Below are 27,253 nucleotides of genomic sequence, written 5' to 3'. Positions count from 1 at the left end.
CTTTCCAGAAAACTGCCTACCCCAGCTTTAAGTAAAAGCATGCAATGCAGGACTTTTACTTGAAGTGGAGTATTTTTATATAGAAATGATAATACTTTTACCCAAGTGAAAGATCTCTATTAATACTTGTTCCATATTCCACATTAGCTTGAGAAATGTCATTTATTGCCAATGAACAAGTTTGATCCAACCATAGACAAAACAGTCCATGGATCCAACATGATCCAACTTGGTAGAGCTAGAGCTAGTAAAGAATAATGTATTATTATCTTCACATCTGAATACTATTATAACATATAAAGATTGGCCTAAATAGCATAAAGTAACTTTAAAACAAAGACACTAGGCTAAATTAGTTTAGAAAAGGGCGTGGCCTCTACTTCGCAGGCACATTCATGGTTTGGTGGTCTGGCGGAGAACGGGAGAGAGCTGCGCTGCAGGGAGGGAGGGAGAGAGAGAGAGGAGGAGGAGGAGGAACTACTGGAGAGAAAAAAAAAAAGTTAAAGTAAAAAATGGCTTCCTTGTCTTTGGAGTCTACAGAACAATCTGAGAACAGCCCAGAGGAGCCAACGGCAACGGAGTCCAAAGAAGAGAACGATACGGTGCAAATTTCGGAACAATTACTCCAAAGTTTCCAAAAGTCGGCTCTGAATTTTTCCACTGACCAAGTAGCATGTCTCTGCGAGGCCCTTCTGCAGGCGGGCAATGTGGATCGCCTGTGGAGGTTTCTATCCACCATACCTCCTTCGTCCGATCTGCTACGTGGCAACGAGACCGTGCTGAAGGCCCAGGCATTGGTGGCTTTCCACAGGGAAGAATTCAAGGAGCTGTACGCCATCCTGGAGAGCTACGACTTCCACCCGTCTAACCATGGGTTCCTGCAGGACCTGTACCTGAAAGCCCGCTACAAGGAGGCGGAGAGGTCCCGGGGCCGCAGCCTGGGCGCAGTGGACAAGTACCGGCTCAGGAAGAAGTTCCCCCTGCCCAAAACTATCTGGGACGGAGAGGAGACCGTGTACTGCTTCAAAGAAAAGTCCCGAAATGCCCTGAAAGAGTGCTATAAGAGCAACAGGTACCCCACTCCGGACGAGAAGAAAAACCTTGCCAAAGTCACCGGACTGTCCCTCACACAGGTCAGCAACTGGTTCAAGAACCGCAGGCAGAGGGACAGGACCCCGTCCGGGACCCACAGCAAAAGGCAAGAACAACACTGGGAACACATTTGTTGCATTCTTAAACGCTAGATGACTTTATGGATTGAGTTAGGTGAAATACAGAAGCCATTGTCCAGGCGACAGCGGTGTTATACTTTCCTTTGTTTATTTGAAAGTTACAAGCTCGTTACTTTGTGTTGGGTTTTAAGACATTACCAATCGCTCAGAACAGTCGCTGAAACTACCACCATACCTTAATCGTCAAAAAAGACCTGCAGGCCTACACAGGGCAGCATAGAAAGAGTAAACTTCAAAGTTACAAAACTAACAACTGAAAAACGTTGCATCAAGTAAGAAGATGGACAGGGGGGCTGACTTTTGACAGCAGTAAAGCCACACAGGTCTGAGACCAGGAGCATGTTGCTTTGTTGTGAAATGTGAGATCCAGGCGCCCACCATGGCTCAAGTTTCCTGAAACCCTGCACCGCTGCATAGGGCCTGCAGGGTGACCGAGGTTAGAGTAAAAGCTTAAATTAGGGAAGATGGGGGTGGTGAAAAGAAAAAAATCCTTTTTAAGTTGATTTCACACAATCTGAAATCTCAGAGCCACTATTTCACCAAGTAGGGAGGGGCGGGCAAGTTGTGAGGAGATAAGACAGAATACAGCAGACTTACCTTATCAGAGGGTTTGTGGGGGTCTGGCAGACAATCTGCATAGTTGACCAGGCTGCTATATATTGTAACACACAGGAACCAAGTATACACGCCCTAAAAGAGCTTCTGGGAATCTGATCCAGCTTTGTCTCACTTTCTGCACAGAGAGAGTTCTGTACTGATCCACTGCAGAATATGGTCAGTTTTGTAGATAAGATGGTAAAGATGACCAGGAAAGGTTGAGAAGGATTCAATTAGGGCTGCAACTAACGATTATTTTCATAGTCAATTAATCTGTTGATTATTTTCTCAATTATTTGATTAGTTGTTTGGTCTATAAAATGTCAGAAAATGGTGAAAAATGTGGATCGGTGTTTCCCAAAAGCCTAAGATGATGTCCTCAGATGTCTTGTTTTGTCCACAACTCAAAGATATTCAGTTTACTGTCACAGAGGAGAGAAGAAACTAGAAAATATTCACATTTAAGAAGCTGGAATCAAAAGAATTTTTACTTTTGTCTTAAAAAATTTCTCAAACCGACTAATCGATTATCAAAATAGTTGGTGATTAATTTAAAAGTTGACAACTAATCGATTAATCTTTGCAACTCTAGATTCAATATGACAACTGGACTGGTTAGTATTTTTGCCAGCGTATCACAAGTTAACCACTAAAAAAATCTATTTTATAACACACAGGTAGGCACATTAGAAATTAATTTGAAGCTAAACATGCAAATACTTTTTGTGTGCTTTTCTCAGATTTGAGAAAATTTTAAATAGAAGATATATAGAAAGTTTTATAGGTTTATTTTTTGGAGACTAATAGTGGATGTTATCATGAAAATGTTACTATTATTTATTTATTTATTGAGTTATTTACCCAGAGGGCATGCTTGTCCACAGTGCAAATGTTTCAGAATTGGCTTAACAAAACTACGAAAATTACATTTTTGGTCAGACCTAAATTACATTTTTGGTCAGTACATTTTTGGTCAGACCTAAATTACATTTTTGGTCAGAGCTAAACTAACGTCAAAAATGATGTTAAACAACCAGATGCCATCATGCCAGCCTGATAAAGAGTTTGGGAGCTATAACCTAGTGTGCAGATACTCTCTATTTTTTCCTGTTCATTTATCAGACTCTTAATTCTGTTGGTTAACGACATACAACAAAAACATCAAATCCTAACGATGCATAATCCATAAGACTTGTGAGTAAAATGTAGTCCCTGAACAGAAGTCATTGCTTTGCAAAACATAGATCACCTAATGTCATAAGTTCAAAGCATTTAAACGATTAAAATATTACAAAGGTAGTAAATGGCTTGTGTTTATCAGTGTTCAAGTTGCGCACTGATAAAGCTCAGTGCCACACACATCCCTTTTTGACCCATTTATTTTCCCCCCGTTCCAGTGAGTCTGATGGAAACCACAGCACTGAGGATGAGGCGAGCCCTATGGACGACACCCCTGACAAACCAGAGGAGGCTGCTGGCTCCACAGCTTCCATCATCTCTCTCTCTGCCGTCCCCAGCAGTACGGGAGGCCAGCTCATCCTCAACGGGTCCGGTGGCTTCCTCACAGCCTCTCAGCCATTACTACTTAATGGAAATTCCCTGATCTCCAGTACGGGTGCTGGTGTCATAATTAATGGTCTAAGCTTAGGAGATTGCCAGACAGTCACACTGAGTCCTGTTGCAACCAACTCTCCTTTAATACTGAATGGGGCTCAGGTAATAACCAAACCTAGTATCAGTGTGCAGCAGCAAGCAGTTTCTATGGCACAGCAGGAGGTTTCGGCCATGGAGGCCAAGCCGAGCACTCTTCCAGCAGTTGTTTTTAGTACTAACACCACACCCGTCTCGTACCCTCCATCCATCATCTCTCTTCCTCTACAAACTAAAACCGAGAGCGACAATGCAATGGATTTCATCGGTGTCCCTGAATCAGAGGGCAGCATTCAGACAGTATCTTCCTCTTCTTCATCTCCCTCCTCACCAACTCTGTCCTTCCCAACCAGGCTCCCCTCACTAGTCTTAACACAAAACACCCAACGCCACGAGTCTCTCACCCTCCCGACCTCTATGTCGTCAGGAGGCATGGTATTCTCCAGTTCTGCTGTGCCTCTCTCCAGTCAGCAAGGGGAGTATGTTTTCTTAGCCTCTGCTAGCTCCCACTTAAACCCTTCTAGCTCTGTGGTTTCCTCCAGCAGCTCCACCCCTCAGGTCTTCTCTCTGCCACAGGTTGTGCCTTCCATCCAGGGCATACCAGTATCCCAGCTGGTCCAGCACTCTTCAGGGGCCCAGGTTTCCCAATGCCCCCAGTTGGTCCCAGTATCCCCCCTCACCTCGCCATCTCCCCAGTTCCAAGACCAGACAGTGAACACAAGCAACAGACTGGTGCAACAGCAGCAGGAAGCTTCAACAACTTTGCCTGAAGGGGCCACAACCATAGTTTCTATCTCACAGCTTAACAACAATCAGCTCCCACAGCGAACGGTACACCAGCTAGGGGACCAAAGCACAAACTCCTCACCCAGCAAAATCCAAGTCCCACAGGTTATTTCCATCTCTTCCCCGACACAAGTAGTCCCAGTCCCCCAGGCCAAAGGCACCACAGCAGCACAGTTAGTCCCCCTCTCCATGCCTCAGCTGGTCCCAGTCTCGCCCATCCAAACTTCTACCACCATCTCCTTCCCCCAAGTGGTACCTGCCAGTCCTCTCTCCATCCCCTCTGCTGGAGTGCCCTTCCAGATCCTGACTTCAGCTCCTGCAGGGGTCGCACAGGGTCCTCTCAGGATAAACCAGCTGAGGCCCATTCAGAGTGTGGGTCCCCCAACCAGCATGGCCCCTGGTGTGCAGCTCCTCAACTCTGGGATCATTCAGCTGCCCTCTGCTCCTTCAGGTACACTGAATTCATTATTTGTGAATAAATGTAGCAAGCAGAGCTGAAACGATTAGAAAATTAACTCAACTCAAACGGTTTAGCATACAAGTTATGGTTATGAAATTGTCATATATAATATTAAACTGAATATATTTGGGATTTGGACTATTGGTCAGACAAAACAACTGACTAAGCGACTAATAGAGTCAATAAGCAGTTGATTAATCAACAATGAAAATAAGTTACTCTTTAATTGTTTTCATTTGTTTTATACTGAAGGTGCATGATTTTTTCCCCCCCAAAAAAAGAGTCAAAGTATAAAAAAAAATATATATATATATTTTATTACTTTGATTAGCTGATGCAGAGTCATTTGACACTAGTAATTGCTAAATTACCAGTAGTTATAGCCATAATACACAATGAGATGAAATATTCCAAGACTGGAACTACTAAATTGTTTTTCATTATTTATTAATCTGCTAATTATTTTCTCAATAAATCAATTATTTATTTGGTCTATAAAATGTCTGAAAAGAAGAAATGCACCTCAAAGTTTGTTGCCCAGGGTGTTGTCGTCATGTTACTTGTTTTGTCTTTCCATCAGTCCAATACCTTCATATATATTCAGTTTATTTTCAGATTAGACAAAGAAAAGCAGAAAACCATCACAACTCAGCGTTTTTGCTTAAATAATATCATAATGAAAAGTCGATAGTTGCCAATTAATGTTTGATCGACTGATTGTTAGGGTTAGGGTTGTTCTGACACAAAACAAATAGAGCACCTTTAACTGTAGAAAGTTAAGGAAAAAAACAATTGTACTATACACGGCATTTATTTATAAAAAATTGAAATAAACAGAATATCAGGACAGATTATTAATGCCTGATTGACGGATTTTTCCTTGCAGCAGATGTTTATTGTGTAAAACGTGTCATTTTAAGTATTGGTCTGTAAATTATTTTGCTGCCTCAAAGAAGTATGATGGGGCTCGTATTGGTGCACCCCTTGTTCGATGTTGTTACTTGGTCTTGATTGCTGTCAATTTATCACCACTGTAGGTAACCTTCTCCTCGGTGGAAGCCCCTACCTGAGTGTCCAGCAAGGCAAGCTGATTCTGACCATCCCAGCAGGCATCCAACTAGCCAGGTTGCCGCTTAAACCAGTCCCAGAGGCTTCACCCATCTCTCTAAATGGATTGAGTCATGTTCTAACCCCCTTCACCCCTCCTGTCGTCTCAACCACCTCAGGCCCGACCCCCAGTGGCCTCACATCATCTCCCCTAAACTTCATCAACTCGTCTCCACCGTACTGTGCTCCAGAGACTGGGACACCTGCCGCCCCCTCCCCTCATCCACCGGACCATCCAGTCACTCCTACCACGCCAAATACTTTGACTCCAGAGAGTATGCTTACCCTCAGTCCTATGTACAGTGGGGCGACACCCAACATCCAGTTGTCCCAACCAGCCTGGAGCCCTGTGCCCCTCTCCACTTCAGCTAGTCTAACTCTGTTTGATGTCCGCGGCAAGGGGGACCTACCTGTAGACCCGGCTTTGTTAGGCCTACCTGGAGGAGAGTCGCTGCTTCTGGGAAGCCCTTCGCCAGAGCAGGACGTGGAAGCCAACTCGGCACTGAGGAATCCAGAGGAGATGGATGGGGACTCCAAGATTCTTACTCAGCTCCAGTCTGTCCCTGTGGATGATGACCTGGGCTTGTAGTTTGTTTACCTTGCTGGTCGGCAACCCAGTGTCTCTAAAAACAGAAAAGATTAAACAAGCAGTAGGTTGCAGTCTCTGCTGTCTGAAAGATTGTATTCCACATTGTCAATCCTCCTAAGAGCCAAATGTTTTTTTTTGTTTTTTTTTACAGTCAGTTCAGGTTCTGACTTGTACAGCAATGATGCTCTCTCAGTAGGGCCTCATACCATCATGTTCTTAGCTGACACTTTGGAGATAAATCCTCTGCAGCTCTATTTCACATGGATGGGCAGAGTTCTATGGGATGTGCACAAGCGTCTCAAAGTTTTTTCCGCAAATCCGTATTTGCCTTATCCGTTTTATCAGATGCAGACAAAAGAACTTACTCTGCTTAGTCTGCTTGACCCAGTTACAGGTCCTGGTGTTTAAAAAGAAAAGACTATATTATGCAAGGCATTATGGCTTTGTCGGTTCTCTCAGCTCTTCTTTGCAGTGGACTACAGACCAAGTTCAGCTGTACTTGGAAAAGATGTCTGGGGTTTTTGCTGGCTGTAGGAGTAGCTTGTTGTGGATCCACCGCAGTAACTATCCACCGGACTATCTGGCAAAGGCATACATCTAGAAATAGTTGACGTTTGCCTGCCTGCCCAGAACTCCGAGATTCAGGATGTATTCTACCAACACTCCAGGAATATAGTAAAGATTGTATTCTTCGCTAACCGAACCCAGTTAAGTTTTATGTGAAACCATTATTGCATCATAGCTTCAAGGGCTATACAGCAGTATTTTATTTCTTTTAAGTTACTGAAATCTGGGTTGAAACATACTGCCAAACTGTGTTCATCAGTCTATTTTAAATGACTTTCTGCACTTTTTAAGTGCGAATGATGCCCTCCATTAATAAAACTATAACACAGGAAATAAAAGGGTATATACTCTATGCAATGCATGTTTAGTTCTATATAGGACACTATGTGGCACAATGACTGAGTTGAAAAGCCAGTACACTTGGGAGATGAGAAAAAAGCTTTTAAATACTGAGATTTTAAATGAAGCATGACACTAAAATGTTTGCTGTGATCCAAAAATCTCCGTTTGTCGATATTGATAAGTGCCTTATATTAAATCTTACAGGTTTGATGTTTTGAAAAAAAATGTTTTGACTTTCTACACAGTTTTATAAGTGCTATACACCCCAACCAAATTTTGGGATGTAATTTATGGACTTTTATGAATACCCAAATTTCTGTCTGTTTGATCTCCAATGAAATATAATGTGACACATTTGGTTGCATAGTCATGGCTCAATCTCCTCTATTTGTATATTTTGCACCTTTCATTTACACAATGTTTACGCTGCGCTGCCGTGTTGTTATGACAGTGGTTCGACTCATATTCTGTTGTGAAATGTCCTATCCTTTATTAATTGGACATTAATAATCCCCAGAAACAGATACCGATTGCCTGATGAAATCTGTCATAAATTGATAGAACAGCTCCTTCAGTTAAAACCTAAAAATGCTCCTCATTGTACTGTCATGTCATAACACAGGTAGCGGTCAATTATGGTACACAAAAATACACTTCCTTGTCGCATCTAGTTACAATAAGGCCTTTGTGTTTCTTATTTTAAAAGTATGTTGTTTGTGTTTTTTGTACATTTAATCTATTTAAAGCATGTATCAATCAGTAAGAAAATGAGTCCTTGTGGAAAAACGCATACAGAAAATGATATTCATTTTCACTTGGAAGGTCACATTGTTGTGTAAGTTTTACAATCTTAGACTACAGTTATTACATCAATTTTAGTTTTTGATTTTCAAATCCAGTAGGTCACCCCGTTAATAAATGTTAAGATCATTTTTTTCCCCAGTGGCCTTTGGGTTGGTAGATTATTTGTCCAAGGTATCTTGGTCAAATTAATTTTAGTCTGAATTTTACTGAAATTTTAAACTAGTAGTTAGGGGTAAAGGGAAACGTGTCCAATATGTAAAATCTAGTAGCCTGTGTTTGATTATATGAGCCATTTCTTACCAAAGTATATAGACATTAAAGCCTCTGTGGGCTTATGCACATTTGTACCCCTGTTTGTTTGTAGCCCGGGATATGTTTTTACTCTCCTACCTGACACATATGACTCCAGATTTAACCAAAGATAATGTATTTTGATCAACTTTTTGATAGTTGTGAAAGGGATCGTTTGTGTCTGTCATTCAATGTTCTTGTTTTCTCATTTTTTTTGTATTCAAATGCATCTATTTTTTATATTACATAATGTTGTAATAAACTACATTTACAAAAAAGGTTTGGCTTTTATTACTATTATTATTATTATGAGTGGAGGAAACTGTAAATTATTGTTAGAAGTAAAACTATTTGTCTGAGGATTTTGCTTCTGATTTGGCAAGAAAATTTTATTCAAATGAGTTTTCTTTCTGCACGGCAAAGCCATCATTCTCTCTCTCTCTCTCTCTCTCTCTCTCTCTCTCTCTCTCTCTCTCTCTCTCTCTCTCTCTCTCTCTCTCTCTCTCTCTCTCTCTCTCTCTCTCTCTCTCTGGGTGTTTGTACAAGAGAAGAAAGGATGTATGGTTTGTTGTTATAACCTTATTGGTCTCAGGTTACCTATGATTCTATTCTGCCAGGGCATGATGAGTAATGATAAACACACACACACGTTCACTTGTTCATCCACAGGACGGTCACAATACTCCACAGAGACTTCAGCTCGCTCCAGCACAAACTTAAAAGAGGTTGTTAGAAGATATCTTCACACAGACTTTGGTCAAACTCACATCTCAGGATTTTTTGGGGCTGTTTCCACAGCGATGATCTTCACAGCAGAGCAGGTGGCTTGTGTGTGTGAGGTCCTTCTGAAGAGCGGTTGCATGGATCGTCTTGCTGGCTTCCTCCGCACTCTTCCTCCTCTTTCCCTCTCCTCCTCCTCCTCCGTTTGCCCTGGGGAGCTGGAAAGCGTGCTGAAAGCTAAAGCCGCAATGGCCTTTCACCAGGGCCAATTCACTGACCTCTACACCCTGCTGGAGGGTTTCCCCTTCTCCCCACGCAGCCACCCGCTCCTGCAGCAGCTCTGGCTCAGAGCCCACTACATGGAGGCCGAGAGGCAGAGGGGCCGGCCCCTGGGAGCTGTGGGGAAGTATCGCGTAAGGAGGAAGTTTCCTCTACCACACACCATCTGGGATGGAGACGAGACCAGCTACTGTTTTAAGGTAGGTGTCTTATCTTACCCTTAATGTGCTCCCCAACTGTTATTTAGCGTCCTGGTACGTGCTACGTTGAAAGAGACAATTATGTATTTGGATTACCTGTGATCAGTGTGCGTAAGATGGTCTGTCTATCTCTACTTTATTTTAGATTTATATAAAACGCTATATTTTATTTCTATTCTACCACATTTCAGATGGAAATATTAATATTGTTTTTAATGCCACTATATCTGACATGTATAATCAGGCTGTAATTAGTTATTTTTCTGATTCAGACACATTTAAAAATATATAATCTTCTAAAATATGACTATTTGCAGGCCTATATATATATATATATAAGGTAGTTAATCTGTGTAACTCTACATCAACCAGCTACAAATTTTAAATGTTGATATTTGTATAAACAATAAAACTGATTAAAGGAGCCATTTTGTATTAGTACTTCTACTATTATAATTAGTATAATTAGTAGGCATGACTTTCACTTGTAATGGAGTATTTTCACACTTAGTGTGGTGGTAGGCTGCTATTTTCACTTTAGTTAAGCATCTGATCTGACCACTTTTCCACCACTAGGAAAGTTACAATGGTGGTCAAATATGAAACATTTTTGCTGGAAGGGTTTTGGCCACTGTTTAAATTTTAAACAATATCAATTCATCATGAATACATAAATAAATGTTGAATAGCAAAACCTATTTTACATAGATACTTTAAACCTGTTGGTGTATGTCTTTGTGTATAAAAAAAAACGTTTAGGCTTCACTTTATTTATTTAATTTACCAACAGGAAAAATCACGGAGCATACTCCGGGAGTGGTACCGCCATAAACCCTATCCCTCTACCCGGGAGAAACGGGAGCTAGCAGCAGCCACGGGCCTGACAACCACTCAGGTCGGCAACTGGTTCAAGAACCGCAGGCAGAGGGACCGAACCACGGATGTTAACGGGTCAGTGACAGAGAGGTCAGCAGGTTGCTTTCAGGGTTACGGTCTTGTTGAAGCACTTTGATGATATGACACGTTTTATTTTGCTGTTATTATGCCCACTAGAGCGTTGAATTACAGTATGTCATCTCAAAAGGGGTTTATAGGCCCAAAAGTTTGCAAAGAAAACAGGACGGTAATTGTCACAGAATTGCCAATAAATGGCATCGGGATCACAATCACCATCGGGAGGGGCTTAGGATAGAGAGGGGAGAGCTGCAGGAGGAGGGCTGTATTTTTAAATTCTGGAGTTTTTTTTGCCTTTTCCAGAAAACGGCCTACCCCAGCTTTAACAAGTTAGTAAAGCTGCACTCATCACCACAACCACAGGAAGTGGATGGATACACGGTGACCAAATTAAATAGTTTATACTTAATTATAATTATTAAATAATTATTTAACCTATAGGCTACATACTTGGCATGATATGGCAAATTAATCAGACGTATAATCAAGTGTTTAAACACTTAAACAAGTTTGTTTCCTCAGGAGAAGGGGCCTCAGTATGCGGGTAGAGATCGAATGATCAGCCGGTTTAACACTTAGTTGAATGACAGAACTGTTTTGATTGTTTCTGGTTTTTAAAATGTGAGGATTTTCCTGCAGTGAGTACTTTTAGTTTTATAATTTTCAATGCAGGACCTTTACTTGTAACAGAGTTTTACAGTGTGGTATTAGTTCTTCTCTCTCCATTTTCTGGCGATACATATTAATATAAAAATATAATATATATTAATTTAGTAAAATTGTAAGAATTATAAAATTTCAAGCACAGACCTTGTAGTCCATTAATGATTTTGCCATTGTTGTAAGTGTTCTCTTTGTCCAGTCCTGAGACCAGGTGAAAGTAGACCTATTGGTCTGTCTCTCAATGCAACATGAACATCTGCAAAGTATAGAGCCACACTTGAAACAGTCAGAAATCATGTAAAAATCAAATGGATGTTGTACATTTTTAACTTTCTGTTGCACAACATCACCCTCTTGTGGTTTAAAATCAGACATGATGAAAGATTGAACAGTGGTGTTAGACCGGATCAGATGCAATGTTGTGATTCTCCTCGTCTCTTCATTCAGTTTCCAGATATCTAGCTCTGGAGGAACTTCAGGACAAGTCCACCCTTCCTCTGACAATGACTTATCACCTCCAAGAAGCCCACATCCCTTACACCACTCTCCACCTCCTCTACATCACGTGTGTAGGCTTCATTTGAGTCTGCCCTTCAATTGTTTAATTTGTGACATTTCTTTTTGAATAGTAACACTTACAAAAACTGTTTTGCTCCTTCTTGAATGTAAAGTCCATTTTCTTTCAATACTTTGCAAGCTTATTAAAGTTTGTTATCAAAACATGAGGATAAGACTGAACTATATACTGGTAAAATGTCTCTGCATGTACTAATATTTTGTAATAGTTTATGTTTTTGACTTTCCAAAAGTGCATCAAATTCTAAGAGAAACGGAATAAAACCATTTTTACTTTATTGCCGACTTTTCACTCTACCTTTCACATGGTGTAAAATGACATTTGTTGGATTTTCACTCTAATAACATCATTAAACTGACACAAAATGTGCAGTATAGCCACATTGGTCATACAGGTTGTAAGGCCAAGAGGATAAATCAAGTAAAGGCAAATAATTATTCACAGATAGGACACAGTGTTCACAAAATCTCTGAGATCTCAACTCATTACAAAGTCTGTCTTTAAGAAGACATTAGTGCATCTAAATCGGATTAACGGGGGAAATAAATGTTAGGGGTATGGTTTCTTTTTTCACAGGAATGAAGAATAATTTAGAGTGCCTTTAAATTCACAAACTTTCCCCAACCGTTCCTCTGGTACCATGATCCAAGAACTATTAACATTTTAATTAAGACTCTTTGTAGCCACATCCCATGCCCAGACATTAGGACAGGCGTCTCCAGTTCATCTCTCACATGAAACCAAGTAGTCTGGTCAGTCCAGCAGGGCCAAGTCTTTGGTAAAGTTTTAGCTGGTATTCAACATAACAGTTTAGTTCATTTAAGGTTCTTCTCTTGTGCATTTGGGTCCAATTAATGCTGGTCATTTTGCAATTATTTGCCATCAGTGTGACAAACAGCACTCGTACTCCAGTACGGGGTAAAAAGTGAGCACCTTCGCCATAAATACTTGTCAGTGTTTGTGTTCAGAAGCCCAGATATTCTGCCAGAAACACAGCCATGATTTTGGTCAGGTTGACCACAGTGGGGCGGTGCATGTTCTCCTCTGTGTCGTCCAGTGTGTGCCAGAATTGTGGGAAGGGAGTGGCGATGACGTGTAGCACCGGGACACCTGTAAGTGTGGAGGGGGTGGGGGGGGGGGAGGGAGAGGAAAGTGGAAGACAGTGATGATGACTGACAGCATATCGTATACTTACGACAAATCTCCAGCAGTCTATGCCATCACTCACCTTTGTGAAGAAAGGGGATGTGGTCGTCCTGCACAGGTCCGAGGTACACATCCTTCCTGAAATAAGTCTGCTCTGAGGGGTGAGACGTCAAAAGACCCTGCCGATGGAGTCTCTTCTCTGAGAGCGAGGGTGAAGGCAGAGTTAGGGCCCACAACAGAGAGGGGATTTTAAAATATTCATGAAAACGTTACAGCCAGTCCTCACCTGCAGCGATCAGACGGTCAAACCACCGTGCCGTGTTATCAAAGTGATTTGCAATTAGTGGATCAGGACCACCGAGCAGGTCTAACAGCACAAAGAGGTCCTAGAGAGAAAAAGCAAAGTCAAAATGGCTACAGAATATTGAGTTTCCTTTTAATCCCAGTACAGTATATGTATATGTAAAGAAAACATATACAGCAGTGTTAAGATACATGACAGGAGGGGTTAAGTTAGAGATCGTAACTAGATTTGGGCTGTTAAATTTAAATTCAGACCCATCCTAAATTCCTATATTTAGAAGGAGGGTCAGTCCATACAGACATGACAGACCTGCTGCTTTTGTTAAGTTTAAAATGGGCTGTGTTTAGGCAGTCTGCTAAATTCAACCTTCTCATACATAATTTAGAGTGTGTCTGGATGCACATTTCTGTTTCCTCACCACAGCCTGAAGCATGGTGGTGTGTGTGGAGCCTGCAGGGTGAGGCGTGTTGGCCATGCGCTCAGCCATGTGACGGGAGCCGTACAGTGAGTCTGTGGCCGTCCACTCTTCGAATGACTCCTCCCCATCAAAAAACACCAGCTGGAGAGACACTGGAAGCTTCTAGTAGAGAAGAAGGGAAGAAAAAAAAAAAAAAAAAAAAATGCTTCACAAAAAGCAGCAACTGATGCCAGTTTCTCTTTCTGCAGTGATGTCGCAGTGTGTATCGCTACAGTAACTACATAAATCCTAGCCTCTGGAGGGGTACTGCTATTTACAGATGACTGCTGCAAAGAAAACAAGGTGCTGGAGTCAGCATTTTTTTTATCCCATACTGCAGGCACAGAGCCAGTGGGATTAAATGAGAGTATAAGAAGAAGAAAATAAGAGAGAGAAGATACTCTTGTCAGCATCTCCTTTTCTCTTTGTCATAGGACGGATCACAGGAAATGAATCCGTCAACATCTGCTCCAACTGCTGACGTCAACACGCATGTAACAAAACACAACTGAGCATTTACCTGCTGTTTGAATGATATAAGCTGGGCATCCAGAGAGGTGACAAGCTCCAGGATCATAGCACAGGGCACTGCTGAGTCACTGGCCCCCAGAAACACCTTCTCTGGGGCCCGGGGGTCTGGAGGCAGAGCCTTGGAGTCGTAGTGGCAGGCCAGAAGCAGTCTGCGAGGGGCCGAAGGATCCAAAGTGGCAACGATGTTGGTGAACGTGATCTGGCCACGAGGGGTCGAAGACTGGAATGAGTCCAAATCTATGGCCCAGCCAGCAGACAGCGAGGACAGAGTGGAGGTGATGTGCTGAAGCAGAGCAGAGAGGGCGGATTAAAGACGAGTGAAGAAAATGTGTAAACCGGTGAATAAACTATCAAACTATAAATATGTACACACCTGCTGTACAGCCAGGCTGCCATGTGTCCCTGGGAGCCTCTCTATTAGGATGGGCCTCAGGTGGGTCTCCCATAGGCGGGTACCATCCACCTGAGAGGCCAGACGGCGGATCTGAGCCGGAGAGCACTTACTGGGTTTGTGGGACAACTGGGAGATGCGATTAATGATTAAAAAAAAGCAAATGTAGGAAGAGGAAAAGCAGGAAAAACAATGTATTCTGTCATCAAAAGGTTAGGCAGCAAACTGTAACAACAGGTCGTTTTTGTACAGAAGAGGTTTTATGGTCCAGGTCGGACAAGTGTTTAGCAGCACCTAAAAGTTTTTATTTTAATTGTCATTTCTGTCCACTACATTCTGCGGCATCTCTTGCATGCCTGTCCATACTGAAGGAGTAGGGCTTGGTATCGACAATACCAGTGCCCTAAAGTGATACCAAGACCCACAGAGTACTTATTTTAATACCTTTTTTTTCTACTTCATTCAATACCCATCATGTGAATGGAAGCATTCAGTTGCGTAAAATGCCACCACCACTCCACCACAAGCTGCTGTAGTAGTGGGCCAATCACACGTCACATTAAATTGAAGAATACTTGGTTATTGGCTGCAAGCAAAACCACATTTAACTAGTCATTTATTTCTAGATCCGGGTACAAAAAGCATCAAAAGCAGGTGTGGTTTATCTGAAGAGGTTTGGTAACCGACTACTGGGTTATTTTGGTCGATAGCTTAAAAAGATATTGAGGACTGATACCCAGCCCTGTGGAGGAGGGGCCTCCCTCTGTTGCCCTACCTATTTTCCCATTAAAAAGGTTATTTTTGTTTGTGTGTTTTCCTTATTTAAGTTGAGAGCCTGAAGCCATTTGAGGCACATTTGGGATGTTGGACTGTATAATAAAAATGTATTAATCCTGCTGATTCTTTTCTCGATTGAAACGTTTTGTCCATAGAATTACATAAAATAGTGAATAACGTTCCAGATGATGGTATCAGACTACTTGTCTGACTAATACTACTGCCCCCCCCAGTCAACATTGTGTTTTGCTTTTGGTTACTTCACTTGGATGTTTGACCCAGAATGATGTATGTCCAGAGCTTGACACTAGAAGGCTGTTTTCGCATTAATCTGCAAAGAGGGAAAGTTTGTTTGTGCTCATCTTAAATTGGAGTTTAAAACATGCATTGTGACATCTCTACTTGTTTTGAAGCTAATCTGCAACTAACACAAGTGTGATGTGGAATGGACTTTTCAGTGAAGTAGGAGACATATTGTGTCCAGCGGTAAAACTTTTGAAATGAACAATATTTGCATATTCATTGATTTTGGATTTTTCAATAAGGGAGGTTATTTCATGAATTTTTAATAAGGAAATGTTTAGTTTTTTTTGTGGAGAAAACATATCAGACACAGTATACCAAAAACATGTCTGGAAGAGATCTTTAAAGACTAAAGTTTATTATCACGAGACAAAGAAAAGCAGCGATTGTCAAAGCTGGAGCCAGAGAATAATTGGGAGTTGTGTTTTTGAATAATAACCTAGAAAATTAATGGAATGATTTTTTTCTGTCCATCAATTAATCAACTATTAGTTTCAGCACAATAGGAGCCTTATGAACATTGTCACTGATCTTCTCTAGACCTTTAATTGAGAGTCTGTGTTTATGTATATGCCATTACTCTTACCCTGTCTTTGGTCAGATCTGCGGTTGGCATGCGATTCACATGTCCATCGGTGGTGTCGTTTGACAGGTAGACTCCCAGCACCACCGCCAGCACCAGAACCCCGAAGAGGCAGAGCAGCAGTACCCGGGCCCGGGGCATCCGCACCCGGTCACAGCCGGGGAGAGAGCCGTTGCTCTGCTGCAGAGGCTTGTACCGCCGACTGGACCTGGACATGACTGGGAGAAACTGCGTCGAGCAGGCAGTCCTTTACAGCTACGTGTCCCAACCGGCTTGTGGAGCATGTAGGAGGGATATTCACACAGGAAGTCGAGGCTGGCTCTGAGCTGAATCAGCCTCGAGGGGAAACCGACTGTCAGTCAACACGGTTACATTTGCATCAGTGTGTAACGTCAGTCCTGTTTCAACAAAATGATCCATATCTTTCGCATTTCATAGTCTGTTTTATGCGGTTCCAATCTTCAGTGACTCCTGCAGCCCAGTTCTTTAAAGGCGATATTGGCTTTAGGGTTGCTTTGATAAAATTAATGCATGATACATTATAATAATTTACACTGAAACAGGTGAATTCTTTTTTCTTTTTTTTTTTAGCTTCTTGTGTTTAGCGAGCAGCAACTATTACTGTGTTAAACTAATGTTCATCCAACAGCTACTAATGAGAAAAACTGCAACAAAGAGATCACGCAGCAAACTTGTTATAACTATTCCGGTACAGTAACGTTAGTCAATTTAAATATGTACAAATACAACGTCTTCCCATTACGGGCATTGATGTATTATGACAAACCGTCTCTGAAGGCTACGGGACATCATCTTCGTGTGTTTGGTTCTCTGGCCAAATTATGGCGTAACTTATTTTATGTTTTTTATTGTGGTCGGCAAAACGCTTTGTGGTGCGCTACTGCCACCTTCTGGTCGGGACAAGGAACTACGTCAAATTAAATTCAATACAAATTTAAAATGCAAGCAGTGGTGCAAAGGGACAAGTACATTTACTCAAGTAAATTTAATTAAGTTATTTGTAGTTATAGTTATAGTTTCATTTTATGCTACTTTATACTTTTGGAGGCAAATACTGTACTTACTTAACTTATTTTAAAGCTGTAGTTACTTTGCATAATCAGATTATTAATACAAAATATAATCAACAAATAATTCTGATGTATTGTTAGCGGAATAGAAATTAGTGTACAGTTGTTTATAATCATTTTCTTTGATTAAATATTAGAAAACAAATAAATCAGTCCAGTACATGAATCAGAGTATATCATAAGTGGTCCCAGATAAATAGCAGCAAGCAAAGAAAACATCAACCATTTCCCTCGTGTAAACAAAAAGATGCGTTATAATTTTTATTTTACATTCAGTGTCAAACTAATCTGTCATAAACATATTGATCACCCTATTATATAATATATGTGATTATGGTAACTATCAGAACAAATTATACGTTTATTAATTTCTAATATTCTTACTACAGGAACCTCTATTCAACGTATGGGTATGATTTTGTACATGAAAGATCTGCAGTACTAAATAATGTTTTAAATATAATCGTTTTCCTTACATATCCACCCAAATCATTTCACAGTTCTCTTCTTTTTGTTCCCTGGCTTGCTTTCGTTTGCAGGAATATTTGATTTGGTGTATTCCCTGGGAGTGAGACTGTATTTGTAATGAATTCCAGAAATGGTGGATGTAGTCCAGAAACATGTGTAAGAATATAGAGTGGATACATTCTTGTGCCTTATGTGAATGCTAATTAGTACTCTTGCGTCAGGTTAGAACAAAACTAAACATGTTATATGACCTACTTATTTGTCCCGCCAGATTTCTGTCCGGCGATACGAATCCCACTATGGCCACGCCAAGACCCAACCTTCAATAGCGTTCACACACTACTATTGGCCAGGCGTCCATGCTTACATGTACAGGTCCTATCCCCTGACCAATCCCCTAACCTTAACCACTCGAGGTGAAATGCCTAACCCCAACCAATCGAGCTGCTTCGTAGGGCGGGTCTTGGCGTGGCCATAGTGGGATTCGTAATTTTGCGTCCGGGAAAATGAGCGGAAAAGGAAGTTGACATTCTAAAAACTGTTGTGATTGGTCCTCAAACATAAAGTCCCGCGTTCTCTTGCTGTGGATTGGTCAAAGCGCCCGTCCATCTCTGCTCACGGCAGTTACGCCTTCCGTACAAATATAACGTTAGCGGGAATTTGGAGTCATTCGCGCTTTCTCTACTGGGTCTGGACGGAGTTCGTGGTCCTGCTGCACCGAGGAGACGATTACGTTGTAGCTGGACAGCTGCTGTTTTCACGGGAGACGATTAACATCACACTTTGCCAGCATGCATGTGATCAAGCGAGGTGAGCTGTTTTCTGTTGTGACTGACCAGGCCTCAGTTAGCTTTAGTGCCATTTGTCAATAATGTGTGTTTTACCGATTTACCAGTCATGAATTGACAGCGACGGATCTGCTACCTCCATCTGACTGGAACACGCAACCGAAACTTGCATGCCTTGCTTGAGTCGGTGAAACGGCGTGAAGCGGTTAGCTAACGTTAGCTGGTAGCTAGCTCTCAGTTAACTTTAGTTAACTTAGCTAGGTAAACAAGCCAACGTTAGTTAACCAGTGTAACATAGCAGAGTACAGCTAGGCTGTCAGTGATTTAGTCAACTCCCCTATTAGCGTCAGGTTAACAATCCTGTCGTTTTAGAAAATTTAGATTGATGACTAGCTGGCCGTATTAATAAACGTTGACTATTATAATGTAATTTCTGAGTCCATCTGATGCAGCAGGTGTTTATTGACTGAGGTCTTTGTCATATTTGGCGCCAAAATGTGAAGTTCCAGTACAGGCCTAACGGTTACATGTTTACGTTACCTGAATGTCAACGTGGACCTCAGAGAGGTTGTAGTTTGAAGAAGTTAGTTCATTTGCTCAGGTTGTGGCACTTTAGTCGGCCAGAGTGAGTGAGCTCTTTGTCTTTAGTTCTGTTAAGATTGTTGGACCTCAGTGTCAAGCAGCTGCGCTCACTGCTTTTGTTTCCAGTATTAATCCAATCTGCATACATTTATGGTCAAAGTGTATTTCACAAACATTACAACACAACACTGTGATGAAGCCGAATAGTTTCCCTTTCCCGTTTAAGGACTAACTGAAACCACAATAACTGATGACCACACCAAGGTACAATATCATCCAGTAGTAATTCAATTCAATTTTATTTATAGTATCAAATCATAACAAGAGTTATCTCGAGACACTTTACAGATAGAGTAGGTCTAGACCACACTCTATAATTTACAAAGCCCCAACAATTCCAACAATTACAGTAATTCCCTCAAGAGCAAGCAGTGCGACAGTGTCGAGGAAAAACTCCCTCTTGGGAAGAAACCTCGGACAGACCCAGGCTCTTGGTAGGCGGTGTCTGACGGGCCGGTTGGGGGTGTGATGAACAGTGGCGATAATAGTCACATTAATAATGGAACAGTGACTGGATGTAGCGGGGAGCTGCAGGGTTCAGCAGGAAGCAGCATGACATTGCAGGGCACCACTGAGCTCGGCAGGGAGTGCAGCAGGACCACGGCGACAGCTGGAACCAGGATCTTGGTGCCAACGTTCTCCAAGGAAATACGCTGGGGGAAAAAACATAAGGACTCTGGGGAGTAAACTCCCCAGAAGCTAGGATTAGTAACAAGCATTTCTGGGACTGGATACACACAAATAGTAATAGTAATAGAAAGGGAGAGGAGAGAGCAGCTCAGTGTGTCAAAGGAAGGAAGTCCCCCGGCAGTCTAGAACTATAACAGCGTAACTATAACCGCGTAACTAAGAGAGACAGGTCATAAGGAGAGGTAGCTTTTTCGGGCTTAGAACTCTTCCCCCTGCCATATCGGGCTTGGCTGGCCTGCCTCCCTCGACTTTGTTTTGTATTATTAATCTAACAATTATGAAGAGAAGCAGGTGGGCCAGTTAGGTGAACACTGTGACTCCTCTCTCCCTAACTATAAGCTTTATCAAATAGAAGAGTTTTAAGTTCATTCTTGAAAGCGATTACAGTTTCTGCCCCCCGAACCCAGATCGGGAGCTGGTTCCATAGGAGAGGAGCCTGATAACTGAAGGCTCTGGCTCCCATTCTACTTTTAGAGACTCTAGGTACCACCAGTAACTCTGCATTCTGGGAGCGCAGTGCTCTAGTGGGACAATAGGGTATTAGGAGCTCTTCTAGATATGATGGTGCTAGACCATTTAGAGCTTTGTAGGTCAATAGAAGGATTTTAAACTCAATCCTGGATTCAACAGGAAGCCAGTGCAGAGAAGCTAATACAGGAGAAATATGATCTCTTTTCTTAGTTCTTGTGAGAACACGCGCTGCAGCATTCTGGATCAGTTGGAGAGTCTTAAGGGACTTATTTGAGCAACCTGACAGTAGGGAATTACAATAGTCCAGCCTAGAAGTAACCAATGCATGGACTAGTTTTTCAGCGTCGTTTTGAGACAGGATATTCCTAATTTTAGCAATGTTACGAAGATGAAAAAAGGCTGTTCTTGAGGTTTGTTTTAGATTGGCATTAAAGGATATATCCTGATCAAAAATAACTCCTAAATTTCTGACAGTAGTGCTGGAGGCCAGGACAACACCATCCAGAGTAGCTATATCTTTAGATAATGAAGTTCTGAGGTGTTTAGGTCCCAGCACAATAACTTCAGTTATAGTGGTGGACTATAACACAGTACATTTACCCAAGCACTGTACTTGATTTTACGGAGTATTTCCGTTTTATGCTACTTTATAATTCTAATGTTACTCTTGTATTGTACTTTTTACCCCACTACATTTATTCGATAGCTTTAGTTCCTTTGCAGATTTAGATTAATACAAAATACATTGAATAATATATTTATACACTTACTTACTTACTTACTTACTTACTTACTTACTTACTTACTTATAGGCTAAGCTACCCAGCAGTATTGGTAGTTAACATTAACACCTTTACCAGCTGCAACATATTAAAGTGATGGACATATTAATTCATCACTAATTGTAATGATTTGGAAATTGTCAATTCTGCATAATGAGTGAGTACTTTTTACTTGTAGAACTTTCAGTATATTAATACTTTTGTACTGTTAATTAAGATTTTGAATGCAGTACTTGTGACCGCATCATGACTCTTAAAGAAGAATTCCGGTCGATTTCAACCCGTAGCTCTGTTGTTTGTAAATCAGGAGTACTGTCAGTAGCGAGAAAAACGAAAACAAACTGTGCCGCCTACACAGAGTTATCCTCCTGCTAGATTTTGAACCCAACAGTCTTAAACAGGGCAAGTTTTAAATGTGTTTTTAGCCTGCTAAACATGTTCGAAATGCCATTACCACTGCTTAGCCATGTGCAGTTATTCCTTACGAGGGAACACAGCGAATTTGACGGCAGTAGATGTGACAGAAAGGCATAAAAGTTGTGTTAATCCTTACCTCTGTTTATGTACTGCTTTCCGGTCAAGTCCCCACCAATCGAGTGCCGATCTCATACAATCCAATAATCCAAAATGTATTTTTTCCACAAAAAAACAATTTGCCGAGGTCCTGTCCATAGTAATGAGCATGCATCAACAGGCTGTAACCTGACACCGCAGTGAAGCAGAGCTGACCTGTAAAACAATGTCCGTTGACCCGTCCAGACCAGGCTGTATCCTTACAGCACAGGCTTTCTTCCTTGGTGGTCATTGCGATACAGTATCCACACGAGCACCACCATGTACCTGCATCAAGTGCAACAAGCCATAACGGTAAAATCTCCCCGGTTGCGGAGGTTGTAGACGGTGAAAGCTGGTTGCCGCAATTTGGAAAGGCACAAACTCGAAGCATTTTCTCATATTAGTCCTGATCTAACTCCAAGCTCCGTCTGTCACCTCTACTTCTGCCGACAGGCAGGCTCCGCCGTTGCTAGGTTACCTATGCAAATGAGCTCTTGAACTGCAGGTCAGCTCTCCTTCACTGCGGTGTCAGGTTACAGCCTGTTGATGCATGCTCATTACTATGGACAGGACCTCGGCAAATCGTTTTTTTGTGGAAAAAATACATTTTGGATTGTATGAGATCGGCACTCGATTGGTGGGGACTTGACCGGAAAGCAGTACATAAACAGAGGTAAGGATTAACACAACTTTTATGCCTTTCTGTCACATCTACTGCCGTCAAATTTGCTGTGTTCCCTCGTAAGGAATAACTGCACATGGCTAAGCACTGGTAATGGCATTTCGAACACGTTTAGAGGCTAAAAACACATTTAAAACTTGCCCTGTTTAAGACTGTTGGGTTCAAAATCTAGCAGGAGGATAACTCGGTGTAGGCGGCACCGTTTGTTTTCGTTTTTCTCGCTACTGACAGTACTCCTGATTTTACAGAGCTACGGGTTGAAATCGACGGGAATTCTCCTTTTTTTAAGGAGTCTTCACTGTTGATTGGTTTGTGTAATTTTAGCTGGCTGCCAACTTTAATACTGTGGTGACTGGGTTAACTCAAGTGCTTTATTTGTTTATTTTTCAGATGGACGCCAAGAGCGCGTCATGTTTGATAAAATCACCTCTCGCATCCAGAAGCTGTGCTACGGACTCAACTCTGACTTTGTGGATCCGGCCCAGATTACGATGAAGGTGATCCAGGGTTTGTACAACGGGGTCACGACCGTGGAGCTCGACACGCTGGCAGCCGAGATCGCCGCCACTCTCACAACTAAACACCCCGACTACGCCATCCTCGCTGCACGAATCGCCGTCTCAAACCTGCACAAAGAGACGAAGAAGGTGTTTAGCGACGTGATGGAGGACCTGTACAACTACGTTAACCCCTTAAATAAACGCCACTCTCCCATGGTCTCGAAGGAAACGCTCAACATCGTTCTGGAGAACAAAGACCGCCTCAACTCGGCCATCATTTTCGACCGAGATTTCTCCTACAATTTCTTCGGCTTCAAGACCCTGGAGCGCTCCTACCTGTTGAAGATCAACGGCAAAGTGGCCGAGCGACCGCAGCACATGCTCATGAGAGTGTCCGTCGGGATCCACGAGACGGACATCGACGCAGCCATCGAGACCTACAACCTGCTGTCAGAGAAGTGGTTCACCCACGCCTCCCCTACGCTCTTCAACGCGGGAACCAACAGGCCTCAGCTGTCCAGCTGCTTCCTGCTCGCCATGAAAGACGACAGCATCGAAGGCATTTACGACACTCTGAAGCAATGCGCCCTCATCTCCAAATCGGCTGGCGGGATCGGCGTGGCGGTCAGCTGCATCCGCTCAACGGGGAGCTACATCGCCGGCACCAACGGGAACTCCAACGGGCTGGTGCCCATGCTGCGGGTTTACAACAACACGGCGCGTTATGTCGACCAAGGCGGCAACAAGAGGCCGGGGGCCTTCGCCATGTACCTGGAGCCCTGGCACTTTGACGTGTTTGACTTCCTGGAGCTGAAGAAGAACACCGGAAAGGAGGAGCAGAGGGCCAGAGACCTTTTCTACGCCATGTGGATCCCCGACCTGTTCATGAAGAGAGTGGAGAGCAACCAAGACTGGTCTCTGATGTGTCCCAACGAGTGCCCCGGGCTGGACGAGTGCTGGGGGGAGGAGTTTGAAAAGCTCTACACCTCCTACGAGAAGGAGGCCCGGGTCAAGCGTGTGGTGAAGGCTCAGCAGGTGTGGCACGCCATCATTGAGTCCCAGACCGAAACGGGCACGCCGTACATGCTGTACAAAGACGCCTGCAACCGGAAGAGCAACCAACAGAATCTGGGCACCATCAAGTCCAGCAACCTGTGCACCGAAATCGTTGAGTACACCAGTCACGATGAGGTAGCCGTCTGCAACCTGGCCTCCGTCGCGCTCAACATGTACGTCACTCCCGAGCAGACTTTTGACTTTAAAAAGCTAGCGTCTGTGACCAAAGTAATCGTCAAGAACTTGAACAAGATCATAGAGATTAACTACTATCCAGTGCCTGAAGCGGAGAAGTCCAACAAGCGCCACAGGCCAATAGGAATCGGCGTCCAAGGTCTGGCGGATGCCTTCATCCTCATGCGTTACCCATTTGAAAGCCCCGAGGCTCAGCTGCTGAACATTCAGATCTTTGAGACCATCTACTACGCCGCCCTGGAGGCCAGCTGCGAGCTGGCCGCTGAGCTCGGCCCCTACGAGACGTACGCAGGCTGCCCGGTCAGCAAGGGGATCCTGCAGTACGACATGTGGGACAAGACGCCCACCGACCTGTGGGACTGGAAGCTGCTGAAGGGGAAGATCGCTAAGCACGGCGTGAGGAACAGCCTGCTGCTGGCGCCCATGCCCACAGCCTCCACTGCCCAGATCCTGGGCAACAACGAGTCCATAGAAGCCTACACCAGCAACATCTACACCCGTAGGGTCCTCTCCGGAGAGTTTCAGATCGTAAATCCTCATCTGCTCAAAGACCTGACGGAGAGAGGACTGTGGAGTGAGGAGATGAAGAACCAGCTAATCGGGCACAACGGGTCCATTCAGGTAATCCACCCAGGTCCCCTATCATAGGAAACGTTTTATATTTATTTTTTTGTCGCGATTAGACCTGCAACAGTAAGTTGATTGAAAACAAAATCTTTTATAATCTTTGATTCAAACATTTTTCAAGCAAAAAATGCCAAACCTGCAGGTTCTAGCTTCTCAAAAGTGAGGATTTATGGTGTTCTCATAAATAATAAATCTTGAGTTTTGGACTGTTGGTCAAACACAACCATATGATTTTTAATAGAGTAAAAAATTGTTAGTTGCTGCCCTAGTTGTGATTTAACTCTCGCACCAAAATAATTAGTGAAATACTTCCATTTGGTTCATTTTTCTAATAATTGTACTGGGAGGAACCATAAATTCCCAGGGCCCAAGAGGACATTGAAATAGCTTGTTTTGTCCAAAGCCTAAAATATTCATTTTTTTACTATAATAAAAGACAGATCAAGCAAGTCATCCCATGTAAGGACCTGGAACCAGCTAATGTTAGGCATTTTTTGATTGAAAAAGACTCAAATAATCAATAACAAAGCTGCTGCCATTTATTTATTTTTAAATCTAGCTCTAATATTGTGACTGTTCTAACTAGGGCTTTGACTTTTGCCCAAAAATATTTGAAGTTTGTTTATTAATATTTGAATATTTATTTATTTTGACCATTTAAATGCCTTCAGTAAGACCTATATTGGTATCAAAGTGTTAAGTGGTCTGATGTGTATACTTGTGTGCGTCGAGCCAGCGTGTGTGTGGGCAGTCTTGGGGACTTTTCAAGCAACTTTTTTTTTCACAAAAGCGACTAGTGACAAATCTGGCAACTTTCTGTTTATATATAATAAAAAAAAAAAAAAAAAGTAGCCAGTATTGTCCAGCGAGCACGCGAGGTATTTCTCTCCTGTGGTCGCCAAAACAGTCACCTCTCTTCTGTTGTGTGACTGAGGAGCAGCCCCGCCCTCCCCTCTGTTCTCTCTCTCCTCATGTGCAGCAGCACTGCGCGGAGGCAGGTAGAAAGAGGAGAAGGAATACGGTGCGGGGCCGGTGTAGGTAGGAGAGACAGCGGCACGCGACGGGAGAAAGACGCCGCTGGCCTGGCCCTGGGCAAGCCAGCCTTCTTTGAGAATTAGTGGGGAATGAAACGCTACCGAGCCGAAGACGTGCGACATGAGGTTACATCTTGAAATGCGTGAAAAAGCCTTGGAATCTGAACTGAAAACATTTACAAGCAAAAACATTTACAAAAAATAATGCCCATAACCGGTTCGAATATTAAGGGCTGCCTAATATTCGTTGGAATATCACTATTTTTATTTTTTATAAATATTCGAATAACAAAGTTTGGAGTCAAAGTCCTAGTTCTGACTTTACCAGTGAATACATGTTTTGTTTCAACAGGACATTGATGAGATTCCAGATGATCTGAAGCAGCTGTATAAAACAGTTTGGGAAATCTCCCAGAAGACTGTACTGAAGATGGCCGCCGACCGCGGCGCCTTCATCGACCAGAGCCAGTCCCTGAACATCCACATCGCAGAGCCCAACTACGGCAAACTGACCAGCATGCACTTCTACGGCTGGAAACAAGTAAGTGAGAGCAGAGTGATGAAGAGAGCACTTACTACGATGAATGAAACGTGTTAAACTCTCTTCTTCCTCTCACCACAGGGTCTAAAGACAGGGATGTACTACCTCAGGACTAAGCCTGCTGCTAACCCCATCCAGTTCACCCTCAATAAGGAGAAGCTGAAGGAGGCGCAAGAGCCGGTCAAGGCCACAGAGGAGGAGATCAAAGAGCGCAACATGGCTGCCATGGTGTGTTCTCTGGAGAACCGAGACGATTGCCTTATGTGTGGATCTTAAGACGTGTCGTCCCCCGGCTACCTGCCGACCCTGTTGTGACTTGATCGGTTCTACATAAAGCACGTCTAACGATTTAAAAATGAGCACTATCGTCAGAATGTATACAATTTTATCAAATGTTCTGTCAACTCACAAATGTCAAATAAGACCATAAGTACTCAATACAAAATGTATTTTATGTTGGAAATTTAACTTTAGTAGAAAATAAAAATGTATATGCAAGTTGTGTTCTTGTTTTGTTTGAGCCGCGGAAAGAAACTTATGTTATTGGATATGAAAGTGCTGTAGGAGTGCTTTTTTGGGGGTTTAATTGTCAACAGGACATTTGGTTGTGTTCAAAGTAATAGCAGTCATCACTATTTTTGGTAGAAGTGATATTTTTACATGGGAAATTTACCAGTAATTGTAGAGTCATAGAAAACCAACAGTCATGACATGCATGCTGGTCATTCGGTGTAATTGAAAGGGGCATGTTCAAAATAATAGCGTGTTGTGCTCACTTAGTGAAGTGATTGATTCTGTGAAGAAACAGGTGTCAATTAAGG

The 27,253-nt window shown here is 42.6% G+C and overlaps 4 protein-coding genes across 7 annotated transcripts; 3 read left to right on the top strand and 1 right to left on the bottom strand.

Moving 5' to 3' along the window:
- Positions 1 to 470: 470 nt before the first annotated feature.
- On the top strand, positions 471 to 6,732 carry six5 (SIX homeobox 5). The gene is made up of 3 exons (XM_028571718.1): positions 471 to 1,198; positions 3,227 to 4,716; positions 5,763 to 6,732. The coding sequence occupies exons 1-3, from the start codon at positions 513 to 515 to the stop codon at positions 6,419 to 6,421; spliced, it is 2,835 nt and encodes a 944-aa protein (XP_028427519.1). The 5' UTR covers positions 471 to 512; the 3' UTR covers positions 6,422 to 6,732.
- Positions 6,733 to 9,225: 2,493 nt separating this feature from the next.
- six9 (SIX homeobox 9) lies at positions 9,226 to 12,000 on the top strand. Its single transcript, XM_028574235.1, has 3 exons — positions 9,226 to 9,624; positions 10,415 to 10,575; positions 11,689 to 12,000. Exons 1-3 carry the CDS (start codon positions 9,226 to 9,228, stop codon positions 11,864 to 11,866), a joined length of 738 nt encoding a protein of 245 aa, XP_028430036.1. The 3' UTR covers positions 11,867 to 12,000.
- A 75-nt stretch (positions 12,001 to 12,075) lies between these two features.
- Positions 12,076 to 17,162, bottom strand: qpctla (glutaminyl-peptide cyclotransferase-like a). Of its 4 annotated transcripts, none has more exons than XM_028574232.1 (8): positions 17,098 to 17,150; positions 16,314 to 16,636; positions 14,630 to 14,776; positions 14,246 to 14,539; positions 13,687 to 13,848; positions 13,251 to 13,350; positions 13,047 to 13,163; positions 12,076 to 12,928 (listed from the first exon to the last, which is right to left on the bottom strand). In XM_028574232.1, the coding sequence occupies exons 2-8, from the start codon at positions 16,524 to 16,526 to the stop codon at positions 12,783 to 12,785; spliced, it is 1,179 nt and encodes a 392-aa protein (XP_028430033.1). In that variant the 5' UTR covers positions 16,527 to 16,636; positions 17,098 to 17,150; the 3' UTR covers positions 12,076 to 12,782. The 4 variants fall into 4 exon arrangements, with proteins under 4 accessions (XP_028430033.1, XP_028430032.1, XP_028430035.1 ...); XM_028574231.1 differs by having other exon boundaries at positions 16,314 to 16,708; positions 17,098 to 17,142; XM_028574234.1 differs by having other exon boundaries at positions 16,314 to 16,662; positions 17,098 to 17,136.
- A 1,310-nt stretch (positions 17,163 to 18,472) lies between these two features.
- Positions 18,473 to 26,930, top strand: LOC114553202 (ribonucleoside-diphosphate reductase large subunit). Its single transcript, XM_028574401.1, has 4 exons — positions 18,473 to 18,679; positions 22,870 to 24,851; positions 26,244 to 26,432; positions 26,514 to 26,930. Exons 1-4 carry the CDS (start codon positions 18,661 to 18,663, stop codon positions 26,706 to 26,708), a joined length of 2,385 nt encoding a protein of 794 aa, XP_028430202.1. The 5' UTR covers positions 18,473 to 18,660; the 3' UTR covers positions 26,709 to 26,930.
- Positions 26,931 to 27,253: the final 323 nt, after the last annotated feature.

This window comes from Perca flavescens, chromosome 3 (assembly GCF_004354835.1).
Source record: "Perca flavescens isolate YP-PL-M2 chromosome 3, PFLA_1.0, whole genome shotgun sequence".
In the NCBI taxonomy this organism is placed as follows: domain Eukaryota; kingdom Metazoa; phylum Chordata; class Actinopteri; order Perciformes; family Percidae; genus Perca; species Perca flavescens.
This window is presented reverse-complemented; position numbering and strand designations above follow the sequence as displayed.